This window comes from Stegodyphus dumicola, chromosome 5 (assembly GCF_044657685.1).
Source record: "Stegodyphus dumicola isolate Sdum_Otavi_A_Nest chromosome 5, ASM4465768v1".
Classification (NCBI taxonomy): Eukaryota; Metazoa; Arthropoda; class Arachnida; order Araneae; family Eresidae; genus Stegodyphus; species Stegodyphus dumicola.
The window spans coordinates 225877971-225902186 of record NC_140772.1 but is presented as its reverse complement, the minus strand read 5'-3'; the positions used below and the strand labels follow the sequence as shown (position 1 = coordinate 225902186).

General features: G+C 34.5%; 1 protein-coding gene across 1 annotated transcript in view; it reads left to right on the top strand.

Moving 5' to 3' along the window:
• LOC118185182 (coronin-6-like) overlaps window positions 1-24216 on the top strand; it is an 83080-nt gene that overhangs the window by 38183 nt on the left and 20681 nt on the right. Inside the window, exons 4-8 of the mRNA XM_085817741.1 lie at window positions 4648-4823; window positions 5667-5783; window positions 5875-5979; window positions 17237-17382; window positions 20993-21053. Coding sequence (XP_085673867.1) covers window positions 4648-4823; window positions 5667-5783; window positions 5875-5979; window positions 17237-17382; window positions 20993-21053 — 605 coding nt within the window. The remainder of the gene's footprint in view (window positions 1-4647; window positions 4824-5666; window positions 5784-5874; window positions 5980-17236; window positions 17383-20992; window positions 21054-24216) is intronic.

Sequence of the window (24216 nt, the reverse complement as noted above, 5' to 3'; positions counted from 1 at the left end):
GAACATTTACTCGCAGAGATAAAAAAATTGCACGTAAGAATCGATAATATCTCGCGTGATCGTCGCCGCACTCGTAGTCAGAATAAATATCGCGGCCAAAGAGAACGCAGCCCCTCTCAAAATAAAAAAAAAATTTGATACCTGTTGGTACCACCTTAAATTTGGTGAGAGAGCTATAAAGTGTACCCCGCCCTGTAAATTTTCAAAAAATGGCCCAGGCGAGGCATAGCGGCGACTACAGCCTTGCCCTCCAATTCTCGTCGCTTTTTTGTTAGAGATGCGCGCACAAATGTCAACTTCCTCATAGATACGGGTTCTGACGTATCTATAATTCCAGCAACAGCATTGCAAAGGCGAAATCGCATCCAAATGACCCTTTCAGCAGCAAACACTACACCAATTTCCGTCTACACTAGTTAAAATCTCTCCTTAGACTTTGGTTTAAGACGCATATTCAGATGGACCTTTCTTGTCGGCAGTGTTTCAACCCCTATTGTTGGTGCAGATTTTTTGTATAATTTCAACTTGATGCCTAACCTCCACACAAAAAGATTAATCGACGGCAACACTAATCTTGGCTCTAAATGCAGTTTACGAGTTAGTGCAATACATTCAATAAAGACAGTATCTGGCGACAGTATATACCATAAATTATTATTAGAATTTCTAGAAATCACAAAACCACCCCGTGCTGACCAAGAAATTAAGCACACAGTAGTGCATCACATCCAAACCACAGGACCTCCCGTCACTGCTAAAGCACGACGTCTTGCCCCAGACCGCCTACGAATTGCCAAAGAAGAATTCCAAAATATGATAGAATTAGGCCACATTCGTCCTTCAAAAAGTAACTACGCATCACCTTTGCATATGGTCCCTAAAAAGGACAGCACGGAATGGCGTCCTGTAGGAGATTACAGAGCCCTTAATGCACAAACAATAAAAGATAATTATAACATTCCTAATATCTTAGATTTTACTTCTGAACTACATGGCTGCAAAATTTTCTCGCACATTGATTTAATTAAAGCCTATCATCAAATCTCTATATATCCTGATGATATCCACAAAAGTGCTATAATCACCCCCTTTGGCTTATTTGAAAGCTGTCGCATGCAATTTGGCCTATGTAACGCTGCAGCCACATTCCAAAGATTCATTACTCGAGATTTAAAATTTGTTTATGCATTCGTAGACAATATATTAGTAGCATCTAAATCTGAGGAAGAGCATATCTCACATCTAAGAATACTTTTTGAAAGATTGCAAAATTTTGGCCTTAGCCTTAAACCTTCTAAATGTGTTTTTGGTGTTTCCTCAATAAATTTCTTAGGTGTCAAAGTATCTGAAGAAGGAACAGAACCTACTACCATAAGTCAATTAAGACGTTTCTTAGGTCTATTCAATTTCTATAGACTATCTATAGATATTAGTAGCATCTAAATCTAAATATGTTTTTGGTGTTTCCTCAATAAATTTCTTAGGTGTCAAAGTATCTGAAGAAGGAACAGAACCCCTGAAAGATAGAGTAGACTGTATTTTGAATTTTCCTAAACCTACTACCATAACTCAATTAAGACGTTTCTTAGGTCTATTCAATTTCTATAGATGTTTCGTTCCTAGAGCAGCACACATATTAGCACCCTTAAATAAATTTTTAGAAGGTATCAAAAATAATAAAAAGAGCAGAAAACCTAAATGAAACGACCCCAAAGAAACACTTCAATGGTCTGAGGCTAGCAAACAGGCATTTACAGATGCCAAAGATGCACTAGCTACCGCAACTCTTCTTCGTCACCCAATTCCAGGAGCCAAACTTAGTGTTTGGGTTGATGCCAGTGACCTGGCAGTTGGTGGTTCCTTGATGCAACTCAACACAACCAACTGGGAACTGATTGCATTCTTCTCTATTAAGCTCACCAACAGTCAACAAAAATTCTCCACCTATGATCGAGAACTATTGGCCATTTACACTGCGGTGAAGAGATTCCGGCACATGCTCGAAGGTCGGAACTTTATCATTTTCACTGATCAAAAGCCTCTTATCTAGGCCTTTAAGCAAAATCCAAAGAAGTGCAGTCCGCGCCAATGGCATCAACTTGATTTCATTTCTCAGTTTAGCACTGACATTCGTCATACCAGTGGTGTTAATAATAGCGTTGCAGATGCATTATCCAGAATTGAGATAAACAACATCTCAAATTCCTCATTTCTTGATTTTGAAGCCTTTAGTCATGCTCAGAAAGCTGATGATTTTCAAAATCTGCAAAACAGCAATCATTCACTAGAAATAAAGTCCATGCCCAGCCCAGTGTCAGCAACAGAATTCATCTGTGATGTATCAACCGGAATTCCAAGACCTATTGTGCCAGCATCTTTTCGTAAAATAGTGTTTGACCATTTTCACAACCTCTCGCATCCAGGAACAACAGGATCTTGCAAATTAATTTCTGCTCGCTATGTTTGGCCCAATATGAAAAAGAATATTAAAGACTGGGTAAAAAGTTGTGATGCATGCCAGCAATCCAAAGTTCACAAACACACAAAAACACCTCTGGGTACATTTGCTACACCAGATGCACGGTTTTCTCATCTGCATGTGGATTTAATCGGATCCTTGCCTCCTTCAGAGGGCAAAATGTACTGCCTCACCATCATCGACAGGTTCACCAGATGGCCTGAAGTGATACCCATCGCTGATATGACAGCAGCAACAGCATGCAGAGCCTTGTTCGAAGGATGGATATCCCGCTTCAGATGCCCATCTACCATCACCACAGATCAGGGTCGCCAGTTTGAGTCATCTCTGTTCAGTGAGCTCACACAAATTATGGGAACAACAAGAATTCGTACTACAGCCTTTCATCCCCAAGTAAATGGCTTAGTAGAACATTTTCACAGAGTCTTGAAAAATTCTTTAAAAGCCCATGAAAACCCAAGATGGACTGAATCATTACCAACAGTTCTCGTTGGCATTTGAGCTGCTGTTAAAACAGACATACAAGCATCAAGTGCTGATCTTGTGTATGGAACTTCACTAAGACTTCCAGCAGATTTATTTTCCCAAAGTGCCCAAAATACAACTCCATCTTATGAGTATGTGCAGAAACTCCAGGCACAAATGCAGCAGTTAAAGCCATTTCCCAACCAAAATCACCAAATAAGAATCTTTGTGCACCCAGAATTGCAAAAGTGTACACATGTTTTCCTTCGTGTGGACAAAATAACACCACCCCTCACTCAACCATATACAGGTCCCCACAAAGTCATAAGTTGAAGCGACAAAGTTATAAAAATATCCATAAATGGCAGGCAAAGCAATGTTTCCCTAGACAGAGTGAAACCTGCATTCATATATAATGATGAAATACAACAAATTCCTCATGAGCATGAACCTAAAGTAATAAAAATACTACTGGAAACTCTGTCAACAATTCCAAAACCACAAAGTCTGGACGAATTGTGAAATTTAGCAAGAGACTCATCACAGAAATTGGTTAACTTGCTCATAATTACTCTTGAGTTATTCGATTTTCAATGTTCATCATATCACAATTATTCTCTACAAATTTCAGAACTGAAAAACCTTTATTTTCATTTATTCATGTCAATTAGATTTAACCTGTATTACTTTATTTTGTTTTCTACTTTTATTTAATTTCATGTATGTAAGTGATTTCAGGAACTGACAACCCAGCATTCCAATTCCCTCTTGTTTATGCTATGTATGTGTAAATACTGTCGTTCTCTCACTTCGCTTGTTCACTGGGGGGATACTCTTGTTGTGGTTTATCTTATTTGAAAAAGTCTAAAAAAATATCATACCAATTTAACCCCAGAACAGCCGAGAGATGGCAGCACATGATTACAGACCACAAAATTCTATCCCAAGATTCTCAAGGAAAGAGTCAGTCGTGGAACGCGCGCGGTTGTGCACGTGTGTAGTTTGGAGGTGAAGATGAAATAAAAATTGTTAAGTTTGAAATGTTGAATCTAATTTGATCTTCCTAAATAATTATCATAGATTTTTAACAAATTCTTACTGTCTTTCTCCAGAATGTTCTCAATGGCAAATCAAAGGCTATATAAACCCTGCCTGTATGCAGAGTAAGTATGTCTCTTGAGAGTGTATTGAGTTCAGTAATAGTGTCTTGAGCTCTGAGAGCAATCGACTAAATTGGGAGCTGTACTTTAGTGCTTTGCTGTCTTCACCGTTAGTCTGATAGCTTGATGGCTGTATTGCTGATTGTTTAAGAATTTTTTTTTTTCTACCACTGTAATGCGTCTTTGGAACTCTCATGTTCAATACTGATGAATCAATTGTGTTTTAATTCTTCATCAAATGTTGTCATCAGTCCCTCCAAATCCATGAACCTGTAGAATGCATCACTATTTAGTTAACTCTGAAAGTGTATGATTTTAGAAATTTTTTTTTTTTTTTTTTTATTCAAGTGACTACATATATAACAGTCTTTTTGGATGCAGAAAGTTTTTATCATTAAGTAGAGACTAGTAATCTTATAATCTATTTAACTTAACAGTTCTTCAAACTGGTGCTCAGATTAATGATTCCTCAGACTAATTTTTGGTATGTTGCATGTTCTACGACATCTTTGTTTTTAATAGCCTATTTTTCACTTACTACAGGAGCTGATTGTAAAATTAGAATATGGAATATTGGTACTGGTGAAGCAATTTCCCAAATGGACCACCCAGACCTTATTTTTCATTGCTGTTGGAACTGGAATGGAAGTCGACTTGTTACAACTTGTAAAGATAAGAAAATAAGAATATTTGATCCACGCTCTGGGAAGTTAAAAATTGTAAGTATATGTATTTGCTTCAGCTCAGTTTACTTTGTTCTCCCTTTTCCTCCTAATGAGTTAACAATTTTATGAGATGGAAATCTTTTGATTTGATGAAAACCCTTGCTCATTTAAATTATAGATGCATTTATTGCAAAAATCCAACTATTTTAAAAATAATTTCTGGTCATTTTAATATGGTTGTGCATTTAGAAATAATATTTATAAATATGTACAAATCATAAAATTTCGTAATTTTTAATTTTAAAAGTTAGTTTTCACATTTATAAAAACTGAAACATAAAAATCTAACATATATACCCAGGATTAAATCTATAGATTCACTTATAAAACATACCGAATGCTTGAAATGTAGCATTTGGCAAATAGGGACTCCATTTTTCAGAAGTAATCCTGAGTTATAAGCCTTTCAATATAAGAAGCTACAACTGGGAGTAATTTGTTGCACTGTGCTTAAAGAGACATGTATTGGTGACTCTATATGCTGACTTTCTCATCATCTGTATGTGTGCTTGTTATTCATGTATATGGAGGTCCATAGTTTTCAAAATACAGTTGACTTTTCTGTAAATTTTAAATTCAAAAAATCTTAAGTTTCATTGCCATTATAGTTTCAGATACTATGTTAATGGTTCCATGCACTGTAATTTCAGTATAATCCTCCTTTAAGTTTTCGTTCCATAAACATTATGACTTTGAATCTTTAAATTTGGATTTTATTTATTTATTTATTTTATTTTTATTCACATTTAATTAACTAGTTATGATGAGTTGTTTGTCTGAAGTTAAAAGTAAATTGTATTTATTGTAAAATTTAAGTTGTATTTTCATTCATTTTAGGAAGCAATGGGACATGATGGAGCAAAACCGCAGAAAGCAATATATCTAAGAAATGGTCATTTATTAACTGTTGGTTTTTCTCGAATGAGTGAACGGCAGTACGCTTTAAGAAAAGAAGTTAGTTAATAATTTAATGTCATTTATGTTTTTAATGCTATTGAATATCATATCTGACTATGTTACTGACATAAAAATATCTTCTACGCAGAGTGCTCTTTCAGATCCTATCATACTTGAGACTTTAGATACTACAAATGGAGTTTTATATCCTTTTTATGATCCAGATGTTAACCTTCTGTATCTCTGTGCCAAGGTTAGTTTCATATTTTATAATTTTTTGAATGTTTCTGTTTTTGTATAAGCATTTTAAAAGCATAGACTTTTTAAAAATTCTTATGAAGTCTTGAATTGCTAATATTTTAAAAAAGAAAATTAGATTTGCAAATAATCTGTTTAGAAATAGTTTAATATTTTAACTTAGATGATTAATCCACTTTTGTTTTTTGTCCTAAGCCAGTTTATTTAAAAGACACAATTTTAAGAGAAAAAATTAGTCAATTTTATGCATTGGATTTATCTTTTATTGCAATTTCAGTAATCATTAAACTTCTTTTTTGTCCAAAGTGGTAATTTGCCCTGAAGGACTATTAATTTCGTTTTGGCATTTTGCATTGAAAATTTTAAAAGGCTGTATCACTTTTCAAATCGTTGCCACCATGTATTATTGCCCTGTCTTACATTTAAAGAAATTTAAAAATGAAGAATCTGCATAAATGTATGTATTTTCTCACATTGTGGTAAAACAAATGGTACCTAAAGCCATCAAAATTTGAATAACGTAAACTTCCATAGAATATGGGCATGTGGAAACCCTAATTTGGAATTTGTTTTATTGATTTCAGATTTTGTAACACTTCAACGAATTTTTGATTAAAAAACTAAATGATTTCAAAGTGAGCAATGGCAACACTGTATGAAAAAACATTTTTATCTCCAGCGCGAGAGACTGTATATCGGAAATTCCAAAGATATGCTCATTTTAAAATTAATTTGCTATAACACTGTTGAACTGAATTTTATAGTTTGAGTACGTAGAATATGATGTTTAATAAATAAAGGTAACACACAAATTGTTAAAAATAGCCCCTTTGGACGTAATTAAAAATCTTAACTCCCCTTTTCTTTTTGGGGGGTCCTGACCCAAAATAGCTGTTCTCTTTATGAAATTTACAAAAAAAAAAAAAAAATGTTTGCAGTTTCTCCCATTCTGTGAACGTGGTTGGGTAGAAATATGTTAAAAAACATACTTTGCTTTTGAGAAATAATAATGCTATCTAAATCTCTTTCATTTTTGCTATCTAAAGCAAAAATGAAAATCATCGTCAAAAATTCCTTCTTTCCTGCCTGAATCCCTGTGTGACAAGATGTGCTTTATATCTAAACACATAGTTTTTTTTTTTTTTTTTTTTTTTTTTATTTATTTTTAGTGCATAGACCCATTTGGTTCCTGGTATATTTTCTCTTTTCGGCTTCTCTTGTTTTTTTTTTTTTTTTTTTTTTTTTTTTTTTCCTTCATTGCGTCGATTTTTTCCCTCATTGTCACATCCCATTCTGCACATTTGTAGACTTCTTTGCTGAAAATTTTTGTGGAATGAAAATTTTTACAGAATTTGCCTCTTCAAGTATGGAAATTTACAAAATTAACTTTTTTGAAGTATTTGTTTCTGCTATTAAAGTCAAACATCTCTTTTTCAGATTTAATGTTTCTGGCTTCACAGTATTTTGCATTGTGATGATGGAATATAAAACACGTGTTCATTCTATATACATAGTAATATATACTTACCTGTGTCCCATCTGCCTTCTTAACTGCTTTTCTTTGCCATTTTATGTCTAAATCTTCTTTTGGTATGGATTTGTGTTCTAATAATTCTATTAGGTCTCTGGGAGTTTCTTGTTCTTCATCTGACTCTGATAACATTTCTGATTCTTTAGATTCTTTAAACTGAATTTTATATTTCTTGAGCAGGATGCTATCTTAATGCATTCATTTCTTCATGAAACTTCACATTGCAAGTTTCTATTAATCTTTCTTCTGGTAGTCATAATCTATACCTCTTAGTTTCCTTGGTATATCTACCATGGTTCATTTTTTACATTTAACTTGCAGTTTATCTCTAGTCTGAATTGGTATGCCAACATATGCTTTACATACTTAAAAAAAATAATAACACTGGGATTTCGAATGAAAAACATTTCATCAGAAGTTTGGATACTCATATGACACACCCTGTTCCAAGTGTGTATAAAACATCCAGAGCCCACCATTCTTTTCCCATTTTACTATCACTAAGCATAACATTAACTGCATCTAATGTCATTGGGTTAAAATGTTCACAAACAGTCTTCTCATCTGGGGGTGTTAGTAATTGTATGCTCAATATTAATTCTATTTTTGGCTAATTACCTTTCATATTGCCAGTTGCAAAATTCACCTCCATTACCGATGCATATACTAGTTAATTTTCTATTTGTCATATTTTTCATATGCTTGTGATAGTTTTTTAAATTACTGAACAATTCATTTTTATATTTCAAGCTATGTACAGTTGCCAGGGTTTTCATGCTACCTGGAAAACTGGAAGAAGTCATGGAATTCGAAAATTGACCAAAAAATTCAGGGAATTTAAATATTTTAGTCAAAATCTGGAAAAGTCAGGGAATTTCGTATGTTGATCCCCCCCCTAAAAAAAGCGAGTTTTGCACTGATGTTGGGAGCGATCACTTTCTTGGCGAATTGTGTATTACTTCAGAGTCATTCAGGCAGCTGGCATACAGCCAATTTTCACAGCTCCAATTAAATTGTCTTTTAGAAAGGCAAAGCAAGTTTCCAGCAACTTTTGTTTTCCAGTAACTTCCGAAAATCGCATGCACATTTGCAGTGCATGTTGAACTAAACAAAATACTTATTTTCATTTAAAACAAAATCAGTTTAATCCTAGTATATGGTACTATGGATGTTAGAATCAAAGAATATGTTAAGAAGGAAAACTTCTCTGCAACAGGAGTGGCTCCGTTCCAGCGTAGGAGGAAACAGCCAAAGAACGTTCATGTGCGAAATATCTGTTGCCAAAGCTCTAAGCCGTTGTTGAAGTTCGAAGGTCACGTTATCAAGAATTTATAAAATGAATATCGTTTTAAATTTTAAAGGAAAAGAAAATATTTTTTGCGCAAGTAAATTAATTATGGTTAGTTATTTTGAGGGAGAAAAACCATGAAAATCCATGTTTAAATTATTGCGAAAATTCAAAGAAGAAACGTTTTGTCAAAGAACATTTCTTCTTAGCACATGTTCCTCAATGTCCTGTACACATCGTGGAGAGTGAAGTTCTGGCCACCAGGTTCCATCGCCAAATCCCTTGGCGAATGTTCCCTCCGCTTTCTAGCGGGCAATAGCATTATGTCTATGGAACTTTTCCTTCTTTACATTGACGTTCTTTGGTTAGAATAACCTCCATGTATTCTATTCTAATCTCCATGTATAGTACACACGGGATTTGGCGAAATTATGATGAGCGGTAAACGGGTCATTTGGTGTTGGTGACAATTTTCAAAATCGGGGCCTTTAGAGTGTATTAGGATTTTACCACAAAATCTTTTAATCCTTTTTTTTCCTTTTTAATGTACGGTACACACGGGATTTGGCGACATTATGTTGGGTAAACGGGTCATTTTGGTGTTGACGACAATTTTCAAAATCATGCAAGGCCTTACCCTATACTAGGATTTTACAGCAAAATCTTTTAAACTTTTTTTTTCTTCTTTTCAATAAATGCCTTATTTTTCATTTTGCAGCAAAATAAAAAAATAGTAATCAGTCATCTAGGCTAATCATTTAATATAACTATATTCACTAAAATATTGTTGATTATTCTAATTCAGTTTTTAAGTAATTATCTTTATTTTTATGTTATTTGTATCATTTAATGTTGCTTCTTCCCTCTAAATTTATTTATTATTAGTAAATAATACTTTCAAATTTCAGGAAATTTTCTCTGGCATAATTCTGAAATTAATTCTAGCAGTATGATGATATACCATCATGAAATTTAATGCACATATTTTTTGCTTATGTATGCTGCTAAATAAATATAAAATACCTGAATTTATATAAAAATATCATTAAATAGATATCTTTATTTCGTTTAGCTGCAAAATATCTGCAAAAAAAGACATTTTTTAATCCAGATTGGGCAGATTCTAATCTCAATCTTCAGTAGAGAAAACAACTCCTATTATAGTTATAATAGTAATGCCTTGGGGATTATATATATATACAGTGGATGGACAAAAATATGGAAACACCTTGTGAAATGCATGTTTGAAAAGAAAGATTGATTTTAATGAAATATGTAGGTGGCGCTGGCGTTTTTGACTACTGACACCACCTATACAACTTCTTAAATGTGCTAAACAGTTCAGTTGTTGTCGGAGTACTGTTATGTGAGGTTGTCATTGCATTATGTCAGAGTTAACAGACTTCGAACGTGGGCAAATTGTTGGAGCACGTATGGTAGGTGCTTCCGTAAGCAAGGTAGCCGAGGTGTTTAGTGTTTCAAGAGGTACTGTATCGAAGATTTATTCCGCATATTTGAAAAGCGGAAAAACATCATCTGCTAAATCACAGCGCGGACGAAAGTGTGTCCTGAGTGATCATGAGAGACGATCATTAAGGGCAATTGTGACGAAAAATAAGAAGACCACAGCTGCAAAAGTTACTGCTGAAATGAATGTTGTGTTACCGAACCCTGTGAGTATCAAAATAATTAGAAGGGAGCTTCATAAACAGGGAATTGCTGGCCGTGCTGCAATTGAGAAGCCACTCATCAGTGATGCTAATGCCCGTAACAGGAATAGGTGGTGTTTAAGTCATAAAGCCTGGACTATAAGCAGTGGAAGCGAGTAATATGGTCTGACGAGTCTTCTTTCACATTGTTTCCCACTACTGGCCGAGTTTACGTCTGGAGAACGCCATCTCAAGCCTATAATACAGACTGCTTGTTTCCAAGAGTGAAACATGGCGGGGGTTCTGTTATGGTTTGGGCAGCCATATCGTGGTTCTCTGCTAGCCCCATGATAACTGTGTCAGGGCACATGACTGCCAAGACTTATGTGAACATTTTGGCCGATCAAGTTCATCCCATGGTACAAACTTTGTTCCCTGATGGTGATGGTGTCTTCCAAGACGACAAAGCCCCTGTTCACACAGCTCACATTGTCCAGGACTGGTTTTCTGAGCACGAGGATGAGTTGTCCCATCTCCCCTGGCCACCACAGTCACCAGACCTGAATATTATCGAACCTTTGTGGTCTACATTGGAACGGAAAGTGCGTTCTCGTTATCCACCGCCAAAATCGTTATCTGAACTTGCCACCGTTTTGCAGGAAGAATGGTATAATATTCCCTTGGCAAACATACAGGAACTGTATTTATCCATTCCGAGAAGACTGCAAGCTGTTTTGGATGCCAACGGGTTTCCTACACCATATTAAGCAAAGAAACATGTTTTTTTAAAGGTGTTTGTCCAACCCCTGTATGTCACACATAATTGGCAAATTTTTGTGTTTTCAAGTAAAACCATAATTAATTTACCTCTTAGCACAGCCAACATGCGTTACGCAGATAGACTGGAATTTTCTTAAAACACACCTGGAAAACCTGGAAATGTCAGGGAATTTCATTCTCCTGTTTGAGTGGCAAACCTGACTTGCTAATCTCTATAGTCGTTTATGATAACGAGGAAATATTTATTCCCACCTTTAAATAAAACTGGAAATCGGCCACATACAGGGTGTCTTCAAAAAGTAGTAAGACTCATTTAAAAAATATATATATATTTATGAGAATAGTGCAGAAGATTAGAATTTTTCAAAGTAGCACTCTTCCGCATCTACACACTGCTGCCAATGCGTTTTCCAATTTCCGTATGCCTCCAGGAATGCCTGGACCAAAATGCTGTTAAACTCCCTCGTCATGGCTTGTTGAACCGCCTCTACCCAGCCATGATGCTTCCCCTTGAGCGTCGATTTTATTCTCGGGAATAGAAAAAATCTGGCAGGACCAAGTCAGTCCTGTAGGAGGGATGAGACAGTGTTACCACATTGTGCTAGGCAAGATACTTCACTACGCAGAACGCTGTGTGGCTTGGCGCATTTTCATGGTGCAGCCTGCAGTTGTTGCCGATGGATGGGCAGACACGAACAATGCGTTTTTGCAGTTCTTGTGAGGACTTCCACATAAAAAACTGAATTAACTGTTTGTCAGGGTGGTACGAACTCTTTGTTGATAACTCCATAATGATCAAAAAAGCAAATGAGCATGAACTTTTGCTTGGATTTGCTCATTCGTGCTTTCTTGGGGCGTTGGGAAGAAGAGGTGCACCATTTTGAGCTCTGCTGCTTGCTCTCTGGATCGTAATCAAACACCAATGTCTCATCACTGATCATTTTATTGTCCAAAAATTCGGGGTTCTCGTTGACATGATGAAAGAGATCCTGGTAGATTGCTTTACGGTTGGCCTTTTGCTCCTCTGACAACACTCGCGGTACGAACTTTATGCACATTTTCCTCATGGCTAAGTGTTCTGCCATGATCTCAAAAACTTGGGTTTGAAGAATGTTCAATTCATTAGCAATCATTCTGATACTCATCCTACAATCACTGTTCAGTAAATTTTTCACTCGCGACACATTTTGGTTGGTCTTGCTGGTCGAAGGGCGTTTGGAGCGGTTGTTGTCTTCCATTCTTCCCCTACCTTCTCAGAACAGCTTGTGCCACTCAAAAACACCCTATCTACCAATGGCAGCATCACCATAGTAAGACACATAAAAAAAAAAAAAAAATATATTTATTATGGTTCATGGCATTACCCGAGTTAACTCGGGCTTCAATGAAACAGCCAAAATAAAAAACACAATCTAGCCAAAAGTACACTGGTTATCATAAATTAAGGAAAAATCACAAAAATAGCAATAACTCCTTCAAAAATAAGCCAAACCATGTAAAATTTGAATATGTTGTCAAGTAAGAGTAGCTGAGTAAAACTGCGATATGCAAATTAGTGGCGCTGCTTTCGGAATACGTCATCTGTGAGGAGCATAAAAGTCCATGTTTGAGAGCAAGCCCACATATTTCACTGTGACAGTGACATCAGAAATCTGAGATAGCCAATTTGTAACAATGACCTCCAAGCATCATTTACCTGCAGAACTGCAATGGAGAGCCATTGGGAGACTAGAGGCAGGACAAAGTCAAACAGAAGTGGCCAGATGGCTAAATGTGAGTCCTTATGTGGTTCATACACTTTGGAGGCAATTTCAAACCACAGATTCAGCATCTAGGAGGTTCAGCCAAGGATGGCCAACTGCTGCGACGAGCGCCGATGACCGATATTTGACATTAGGTGCACGCAGGAATAGAACTACTACTCCAACTCTTCTTAGATCCTCCCTTCCTGCAGCCACCGGAAGGTTCGTGTCAACATCAGCTGTGCATAGAAGGCTTCACGAAGGTGATCTGTATGCGAGGCGACCAGCCATTGGTGTGCCACTCACGTCACACCATAGGAGGGACCGTTTTCAGTTTGCACGACAACATTTCCGCTGGATGTCTGATCAATGGAGTGCGGTTCTCTTTACGGATGAGTCCAGGTGTAGTCTAGAAAGTGATAGTATGCGTTATTTGAAATGGAAAGAACCTAGAACCTGTTATCATCCATCAAACATCCATGAAAGAGATGCATATGGAAGGGCCAGTGTCTGTGTTTGGGGTGGCATCTCTTTGGGTGGACGCACAGATCTCCATGTCTTTCCAAGGGGAACCGTGAATGCTCAGATTTATAGACATGACATCCTTGATGTTTATGTGCGCCCATATGCCAGGGCAGTAGGTGATGCTTTCCTGTTACAGGACGACAACGAAAGACCACACAGGGCTCGCATCGTAGATGATTATCTTCAACAGGAAACAATTATGCGCATGGAGTGACCAGCTCGATCACCGGACTTGAATCCTATCGAGCACGTTTGGGATACTTTAGAGAGACATCTAGCTGCTCTCAATCTGCCCCCTGAGACCCTTGTTGTGCTTGCAACTGCTGTGCAAGAGCAATGGCTCTCGCTTCCTATGGAACTGATAGACCGCATAATTGAAAGCATCACACATCGCTGCATGTGCTGTATTGCTTCTAGAGGCGATCATATTCCATATTGAAGGTACTTTTCCTATAGTAAACTGACACCTTTGATTTGTTCATTTTATACATGTGCTAATTTCTATACTATCATATTTGTCTGGTAATTTCTTTTTATGTTATTTGATACTTTACTATGTATATTGTGGGTAAGTTTCATTAAATTCTACATGTAACTTTTTCAGTAATCCTGATTTTTGTGATTTTTCCTTAATTTACGATAACCAATGTAATATAGAAGTGTAGTCTAGGTAATAAGAGCTAAAGTAAAAATCAAGTTAATATATTTTATGATCTATAAATGTCATTAACAGTATGGTATGGTCTGAAACATGGTGTAACACATAGTGGCACATCACAGTCTGAACAATAATACCGCCATTACGGCTCGAGGGTAATCACAAATGCTGCTTGGACCCTTCCCACAACCAAAAAAACATGGGCATGGCAGAGTGTCGATTACCACGTGATATTACTGGCAATGGCATTAGATATCCATAAAATGTTCAGCATTTCCGAGATATTTTGGGTGCAGTCATAAGCAGTTAAAAACAAAAACTAACATTTATTTCATTCGTAAAACAGACTAGGCTACAGCAACAGCCTTTGACACCAAAAAACAAAGAAAAAAATGAGCAAGTGCTGAGTTAACACTCCATGTTGTATACTTCACAACACATCATCTACCAGCTAGCAGCAACCATGTCAGTGTATCACTGACTGTGCATCTGATAAATTTGCCTGAGAAAAATAACATGGAGTCATCACATTCCAGGAAGTGCGTATTTTAAAATTGGGTTTAAAACCAAAAAAGAAAAACCTTGATTTGTCTATAACAACTGTTGGAACTTAAATACAAAAAATAATATGTGTTTTTTCAAGCAAGAAATGACAAGGTTGCTTGTTAAAACTGAAGAATTGGTTTATGCATTGCTGCCAGAATTTGGTATACGCTGAAAATTTAATGACTTTTGCTGAGAGGATTGCATTAGCATGTACATATAAAACATTATTGCAGACTGTAACATACAAAATAAAACACTTAATTCTTTATGAAATCAAGTGCAAGAACCATATTCGGAATCAGGATAGTGATTAAATTTATTCAACTTAATTTAATGATGAGAGTTTGTAGAATGCTAGGAACAGAAGAGCTTAAAAAAGAGTTTGATGATAAGAGTTATTGGTAATTATGTATTAGCATGACTATCTTAGTAGAAGTTGCCAAATTTTCAGAATGTGCCAGACTCTAGTAATCAACAATATAACAGTTTTTCAGTTATCATAAGGAATGTCAGCATTTTCATATGCATTCCTTTTGTTGTATTCCAGGTTCTAATAATTTTTACAAAAAAAGCACAATATTCTGTGTCTTGAACTCTCAATTTTAAAATATGTGGTATGGATATGTTGGATTTGCCTGCAATGAAGAAATTATGCAATACAGGCTGCATGAATACTGTATTTTGCTGCTATAGTGCTGAAGAGAATAATTGATTTCACTCTATTCTGAAAATGATCACCACGAAATTTCCACCAGTACAAAGAACAAAATAAAAATACTCTAAATAGACTTATTTATTGATTTATAGAAAAATATCCAATTAAAATCTAAAACATATGGGTGCATATATTTATAGATATTATTCTTTATCTTCTACCTATTTGTTTACCATCAAGCTATTATTGATTTTCAAGTATTATTTAAATGCTGTGTGGATTAGTATTTTTAAACACTCAAAGCTTTTAATTGGTAAAATATTTTAAATGTGTCTGTTTGAAAATTTTAAGAACCTTAATTACAGTAGAATTGAAGTTGCAGGAATTGTATTTATATTGCAGCAGTTTTAAAGTACATATATGTGTATGTGTGTGTGAAAAAACTTGTTGCAGGAATTGTATTTATATTGCAGTAGTTTTAAAGTACATATATGTGTATGTGACAAAAACTTGGACTAAGCTGCAACGTATTGACGATGGTTCTTAGCATTAATAACTTGGAGAGACTCCTGCCTAATTAGAAAGATGGCACTCGAAGGACAGGCTTGTAGGCAGACATAGCTGAAATGAACATAATCTTTATTGCTAGACGCAAACTAATTATCGAGACTATACTTCTCATAATATCATGAGCGCATTACGGGCACCACAATTTTATACAGAAGATCGCATTTTAAATAACGGCATAGTTAGCAGCACGACAATGCACAGCAAAATAAAACAGCATCCAAGCAGCAACAGATCTGCAAGATAACTGCGCATTTATCCAGTCTGACAGTTCATTAAGAGAAAGGTTTTTGGTTTAAAGTTAGAAAGGTTTCAGTTCTCAAAGTTACGTCATCAACGTTGCACAGGCCATGCAAGATGATCTAGAAATGATGAGTGTTATTACGATTTTTAAAACGGAAAAGTAAGGGGTTTAAATTATAATTTTGATTTACATAGTTTTTATGTTATATACAAATATATATTACAACAATGCAATATTCAATATTTTTCCCCTCTTTGAAGAGGGACAAATAGACAAATAAAAATGAGGAATTAAGGAGCTATTACTAACTTAAGTTATAATTTTGTGTTGTGTTTTTTACTTTATAGACAGGCAAACAGACATACACTTTTCTCAAATTCATATACAGTTCCTTTTATGTAATTGTTTCAGAGATAATGTGATTAAAAAAAATGGATTGTATTTATTTTTTACCCCTCACATAGTAGGTTAATATTATAAAATTTAAAACATGAATTTAAACACTTATGCAATAAATAAAAAATATTAAACCGAATTGTAAATGTTTATTGTTTATTTTTAAATTTGCTCTTAGAAAAATATGTTGGTAAATGTAAAAAATGTTATTCCTCTCTATTGAGTGTTTTTTTTTAATGTAATTAAAAATAAACCAGTACATTCATGAACTTCATCATGCCTAAAATATCTTTATATATAAATAAATTAAGCATTTGTTTTTCTTATTTTACTGAGGTAAAATTGGCTTGAAAATCTGTAATCTTTGAGATTTAAATTTATTTTTATTAAGTTTTTCTCCCATCTGTTTTATTTTTTAGCATGCAATAAAAATCTAATTTCTTAAATATCAAAATTTGTGATCATGTTTTTAGATGCTTTTTTATGAATACTTATGAGATGTATTCTATGAAAAAGATAAGCCATAGCCTAAATGAAGCTAGAAAGCTAAAATTGGATTATTGTTTATATGCTATTACTATGCATTATGAATTTCTTAATGAATTATTTTCTCATGAAATCTAATATTTTGGTGTGCTTTTTCAATGAAGTTTTTAATTTCTCATTTATAGGGTGATAGTAATATACGATACTTTGAAATAACTGATGAAGCACCTTATATTCATTATATCAGTACCTATCAATCCAGTGAACCTCAGAGAGGGATGGGCATGATGCCAAAGAGGGGTTGTGATGTTCGAAACTGTGAAATAGCTAGGTGTGCATTAATTTTTAATTTTCAGTGAAACCTTCATCTTTTTTTTTTTTTTCTCTCTCTCTACTAGCTTTGTTGTTTGTTAATGTAGATAGGATTTGAATTATGTGTGCTGCCTAAAAATTTCATACCATAAGATTTAAACTTTTAATATCAATAGATGCTGTAAGAAAATTGTAATGATTTCAAATAGTGTGTTACTATTGTCAGTTTATAATTCTATTGCATTCTAAAGTCTATCATTGTGATATTTGCCTGTCATTTAATGGCTATAAAGGTAGGTAAGTATCCTTATTTCATATTGTAAATAAATGTAATTGTATATTTTATTCATTTCATTTTCACATCTTGAAATCTTTGAAATTTTGTAAAATTATAACTGAATTATAGTAAAAATTTCATGAACTTGAAGTCAAAGGAATAAAGTAAAAATTGTGACGATTATGGTTTAGAGCAGGCATGTCAAATATCAGTATTTCAAGTGGGCTTAGTCATAAGTGTATAACATGCCATCAGGGGAAAAAATCCATTTTCATATTTAATGATGTACTTAAAGTAAGTAAATATGTAAAATCTTACCAAATCTCTCATAGTTTAACATCAAATGCCATTTTAAATGCATGAATATAATGGCCAAATGGATGAAATCAGCATGGCGGAAATGTATGGAATTTTCAATCGTATATGTATAATATAGGGAAGACAATTTGCTTCTTAAGTTTACGAAAAGTGTTTTTATTTGTAGGTAAATTAAAATTGTATTATCTTAATCAACCATTTTTTTTATAGCAACCACTTCGCATGACTGAAATTTTGATAACAGTTTTTGACTCTGCTGATTCCACATTTTGCATTATTAAAGTAGTAGAAGAAAATTTATTTCTCACTATACTTATTTCATTCAGTTCTAGTCTTTTTATTTGCATAACATACTTTTAATTATCATACTTTGTATTGCTAGTATAAATCAGAAGCTTCTGAATCATAGGGTGAAGAAATTGAGGGTTGGGAATATGCAAGTTGGAAGAGTGGGATCAAACTTCATAAAATTAAACAGAATAAAAACAGTTATAGGCATAACTGAAGAATTAATATACATAAATTAACAACATTATAAAATAACAAAGACCGAGACCCGGAATCTTTAGGACTTCAATGATTCCAGAATAAAGAGATTTCTGGATTTGAAATTATCACTTTAAATTTATTAAGATGACATGAAGACGTGGCAGTGTTGGGACTAAGTGTTTAGATCAAATAGAAAAAGACTAACCACCCTTCTCACAGGACCAGAATAGGTACATATGCAACCAAGTGTCAAAATTTAGGAATGGCAAAAATTTTAGAATTTAAAGCAGCACCAAACAAAACAAAGTATGGATGGCTGAATTTTTAGAATTTAGGAGAAGCACTGGGCAGCAAAATTTTTAGAATCGAGGGATGTACCAGGGAGCAAAATTTAAGACTCGCAGAGATTGCACCTGGTGGCAAAATGTGTAGTTCTATTTTCCAGCGACCACTCAGGTTGTTATACTTATATTATACTTTTCTTCCATCACTACATGTTTATCAATGCATGACAACTTGAGTAATGACTCATCACGAAGCCTAAACATTTTTTTTTTTTTTTTTATGTTAGTTATTGAATAGTAAAGGAGTATAACTCTTTATGTTGACATTACGCTTGGCGATAATTACAAATTTAAGTTTAATGTGCTAAGAAATGTTGACAGGAAAAATTTAACAAATTCTTTCCATGTGCTAAAAATAAATTTTGCTAATGATACTCATAGGCCAAAAGATTACATTTAGTGCTATTTAAATTAAAAATAACTTACTTGTAATTCACATAAACCCAGAACCGGCGCCAGAGCTCATATGGCCACACAGAGCATCAGAATTTAGAAGACAAATGGAGGCACTTGGCAGCAAGAATTTAGGACCCGCAGGAACTGCATCAGGTGGTAAGATTTCTAGTGCCAGCCCTCAATAAGCCTTAAATATCTGTGGAAATTTATTTATTCAGGACTCAGATAAGCCTTAAGCATGTGCAAGGAATAGGTGTAAGTATAATAAATAACTAAACTAATACAATTTTAGGCTTAACTGTCTCAGTGCACGATAGAAGCAAGATAAAATTTAGTGAAACAACTTGTCTTTAGTTGCCATTCTCATGATACATAGCAAAATATGTATAGTGAACGATACTAAATTTGATGATGATAGCAGCGAATCTGAAGGTTTTTGGATATTGCAAACCAAAGGTTAAATTTTCTAATTAACGGGTTTTGTAAAGAAATGTAGAGAAGCGGTAATAAATGAAGATAATATAAAAGAAGTTTTTCATTGTGATGACAATGTTCTTCAATCATCAGTTAATTAACGGATACCGAAATCTGTAGTATAGTTCTAAATCCAGAAAATACCACTACTAATAGTGAAGAAAGTGACAGAGAGGTTATGGAAAGCGAAAGAATTTCTATTGACGAGTCAGTTGGAATTTTAAATACAGCAATTACAGAATTTCAACAATGGAACTTTGTAACTGAACACGAAATTATGTCTGTCTATAGAATTAAAGAGAAAGTATTAGCACAAAAAATGAAGCAACTTAAACAACTTGGAAAGAAATGTTTAATAAAGTAAACGAATAAATATCAGGCTTTTTTTTTTCCCCCTAAATTTTGATACCCTTTAAAATTTTGATCATAAATACTTCATTGTTCCATAAATCACGATTTCATATTTTTAATTTTTTTATTTCTACATTCCATCTTGCTAGATTTAAACTGATGATCTAATATCAGGAAAAATCCGGAATCGCGGAAGTCACGACAAATCCGGATCTCAGACTTTCTACTGTATACATGAATTAAAGAAGAAATTAAACTTTGTGTTCAGCTCTCATCTTTCATTCTCTGATTCATAGAACATGAAATAACCATGGTTTAGTTAGCATAAAGAATGAGTGCCAAGCTAATTACTTCTCTGGAAAACAGACCAAAATATGAATTTTTTTTTTTTTTTTTTTTTTTTTTTTTTTCTTTCTTGGGAACTTGTAGTGAAACTTAAAAAATACTTTAACCTACTTCCTTGGGAAAATGAGTTGCTGACATTAGTTGAACTTCTTGACACATGCTAATTGATGTGACTAATTTCTAATGTAGATAGGAAAATAATGCAATGTGAAGAAACATTTTGGAGGAAAGAGGAACCTACCTTCTGCTGAATGAATAAATTTGCTCATATAATGAATTTAAATTAGGCCTGGTAGCTGGAGTTGACCTCTTAAAGGTTACTTGTTTTAAAAAGGTGGTAGTGTATATTATAAGTGGAATACATAGAAATATGGGTTTGTGAAGATCTAAAAATATTCATCTGTTATCTGGACGATCCACTCATGAGGTTTGAGTCTACAAGGAATATCTACATGCACTGTAAATATGTATCATATTCATAAGGCTATATTTAAAATACAGTCCCGAAGAATTAATATTTTGCAAGAAGAAGAATTGTAGTCTATAATAATAAAATTTTGTGTGACTATAAGTTAAATTTGCTAAATTAACATGTTTTGCGCCTGAAATTTCTTATTTTTTGAATTTCTATTTAGATTTTACAAGCTTCATTCTCGTGGCTTCTGTGAAGTCATTGCTTTCACTGTGCCAAGAAAAGTAAGAAATCCTCTATTTGTTACTTATACAGAATTATCTTGATTATATTTGAAGTTACTTTAAGTTGGCATAAGCAGTACATTTGGGTTGATTGTATTATCTTTTTCTACAAAGGTTTGCTAAATTTCATATATTTTGCATTAAATTTGAGAATTCCTTTTTATCCAAAAAAAGTAATATTTTACTATCCAAAAATTAAATTGATAAATTTTGTATTTATTAATGAATAGTGAAATTGACATTATACACATGATACTAAAATGATTAAAATAATTTAAACGTGTGTGGTTAAATATCAATTTCTAGAGTTTGTTAAAGCAAACTAAATGTTGAAAAAAGTTATTTTTTTACTTCAGTTTTTAATAACTAAAAGAATTGAACCTTAGTATATGTATATTTATAGAATAAGTACTAAGTAAAAAGCAGTTACAAACCTAATCCAGTTACTCGTTAAAAGCAGCAACAAGTGGTGGAATGCAAAATAAATTAGAATAAATGTGTTTAAAATTAATCCTGTATTCAATTCAGAATAAGCATATGTGAAAACCAAAAAACAGAATCACACTGATAAACTGCAAGAAAAAGAGAGCAAAATGTGTCCAAACGAAAAATGAAATAAGAAATTTGCATCTTTTGCTACATCCTCATCAGGGGGTTGGTTCAGCAAAATTAAAAATTTTTTTTAAAAAAAAATTCGGTTTGTTTTTGAACCAACAAAGGCACAAATTAAAGTTTAAAACTTAAAATAATCTCAGAAAAACAGTGTTTTGTGTTTTTATCAGCCCAACCTTACAAGCTGACATAAGCAGTGTAGAAAATTGCAAAATTATAGCATCAAAAACATAAAAAAATTTTTAAACTATTATTTTAAGTAGATGGAGTCCAGAATTTCTTCTTTCAGTGCAGTCTTTCATTACACTGACCACCTGATGACGATGCAGTGAAAGATGTAAATTTTTTATTTCATGTTTGATTTTTCACATGTTTTGCTCCCTTTTTCTTGCAGTTTGCCATTGTGCTCCTGGTTCTTTGGTTTTTGCATATGTTCATTCTGAACTGAATATGGGAGGAATTTTATATATATATTAATTATTTTATCTTGCATCATATGTATATATGTATGTACACTGCTTGACGTTGAAAATGCAACACCAAGAAGGAGTGGTCAGAAAGTGATGAAATTTGGAAAAAAGACAGAGACAGCAAGCAGCAATAAGTGGTATTTATTTCAAAATGATAGTCAGAATACAGAGCGAGAATGGCATCGGCTCAGTAGGATGTAGGACCACCGCCGACAGTGATGCACGAAAAAACACGTCTAGGCATAGAGTCAATAAGAGTGCAGATGGTGTTCTGATGGATGGTTCTCCATTCCCTTTCAACTATTTGCCACAGTTCGTCTTCTGAACGAGGCAGGGGCAGAGTCTGCAAACGGCGTCCAATCACATCCCACACATGTTTGATTGGTCACAGGTCAGAAGAGTATGGTGGCCAGGGAAGCATCTGTATACCTTGCAGAGCATGATAGCAGATGGGAGCACTGTGTGGTCGGGCATTACCCTGCTGAAAAATTGCATTAGGCAGCCCCTGAAGGTAGGGGATTGCCACCGTCTGCAGTACATTATCCAAGTATCGTTGGGCCATCATAGTACCCTGAATACGAACTAGAGATGACCTGTAATTGCAGACAATAGCGCCCCAAATCATTATGCCACGTTGTCGCGTGGTGGAGCGTTCCACAGTTACTGCCGAATTAGATCTGTCTCCACGTCGATGTCGCACACGTATGCGTGACTGTCACTGGATAAACAGAAGCATGACTCATCTGAGAAAACGACAGTTTGCCATTCTGTCATTCACATCGCTCCAGTCCTGCACCATTCTAAACGTTGGTGTCTATGCTGTGGGGTCAATGGCAGTCTTCTTAACGGATGGCATGAGTGCAGGCCACATTCAACCAATCTACGGGAAATGATTCTGGTCTACACAGGAACATCCAGGGTATCTTGCACATGCTGCAGAATCACGGTACAAGTGACTTGCGGGACCGCCACAGCTTGTCGACGGATGTGTCGATCCACGCGTGCTAACGTCACTCTGGCTGTACCTGCACCCCTCCTTCTTCCCACATTTCCTTGTTTTAACCATGTTCGCCATAGACAATGCACGGTGCTCGCATCCATGTGGGTATCAGGAGGAACATTGAAATCTCTCTTCTGCAAAAATCCTTGATTTTTGTGTATCCAGAATTAGCCGATGAACCATTTCAATGTATTTTAATTACAATAGTTCACCTGGAAATTCTGCCCATTATACAAAGCAAGGAAAAAACAAAATAAATTCTAATTAGAATAACCTTAAATAAAGAGAATTCTATTTTATTAAAATAATTGAAAACAAAAGTGAAAAATTTAAATCCAAATGTTCACCTTTAAACATATAATCCAAAGACTAAAACGTGAGTGAAGTTAAAAAGCATAGTTGAGAAAACTAATTATAAATTGCAATTTTTGGTCTTTGTGAAAAATTAGTTATAAATTTCTTACTTTATGTTATCTATGTATATCTGTGTACGTGTAGACTTTCTTCAGTTTAAGCTTATCAGAATTCAGTTATGTTATTATTTGCAGTTTCTTAAAATAGGATAGGGAATATAAGGTGCTCTGAAAAGTTTGCCCCATATGAATCGCTGTGACCAAACTAACACAGTCAGTGTGAAAACTCGTGTCATTGCAAAATGGAGCAATGCAGTAACATGGAGTTTTACTTCAAATTGAGGAAAACTATGACAGAGACTCATGGAATCTTAGTGCAAGTGTACGGTGTTGAAGCAGCAAGTAATGAGTGCATGTTTGAGTGGTTTAAACACTTTAGAGCTGGAAAGGAAGTTTTCATAGATGAGCCACATTCAGGTCGACCATCAACAAGCACAGCCCCAGACAATATCGAAGGAGTGTGATGGATGATCTATGGCTGTCTTTGAGAATAATAGGAGAAGATTTTAGATAAGCAAAGACAGTGTAAGCAATATTTTTCATGAGCATCTGAAAAAGCAGATTTGTGCCCAGTGTGTACTGCATATGTTGACTGATAAGCTGAAGCAAACTTGGATGGTTATATTTGGAGATTTCATCGACATGTCTGACCAAAATCCGCAGTTTTT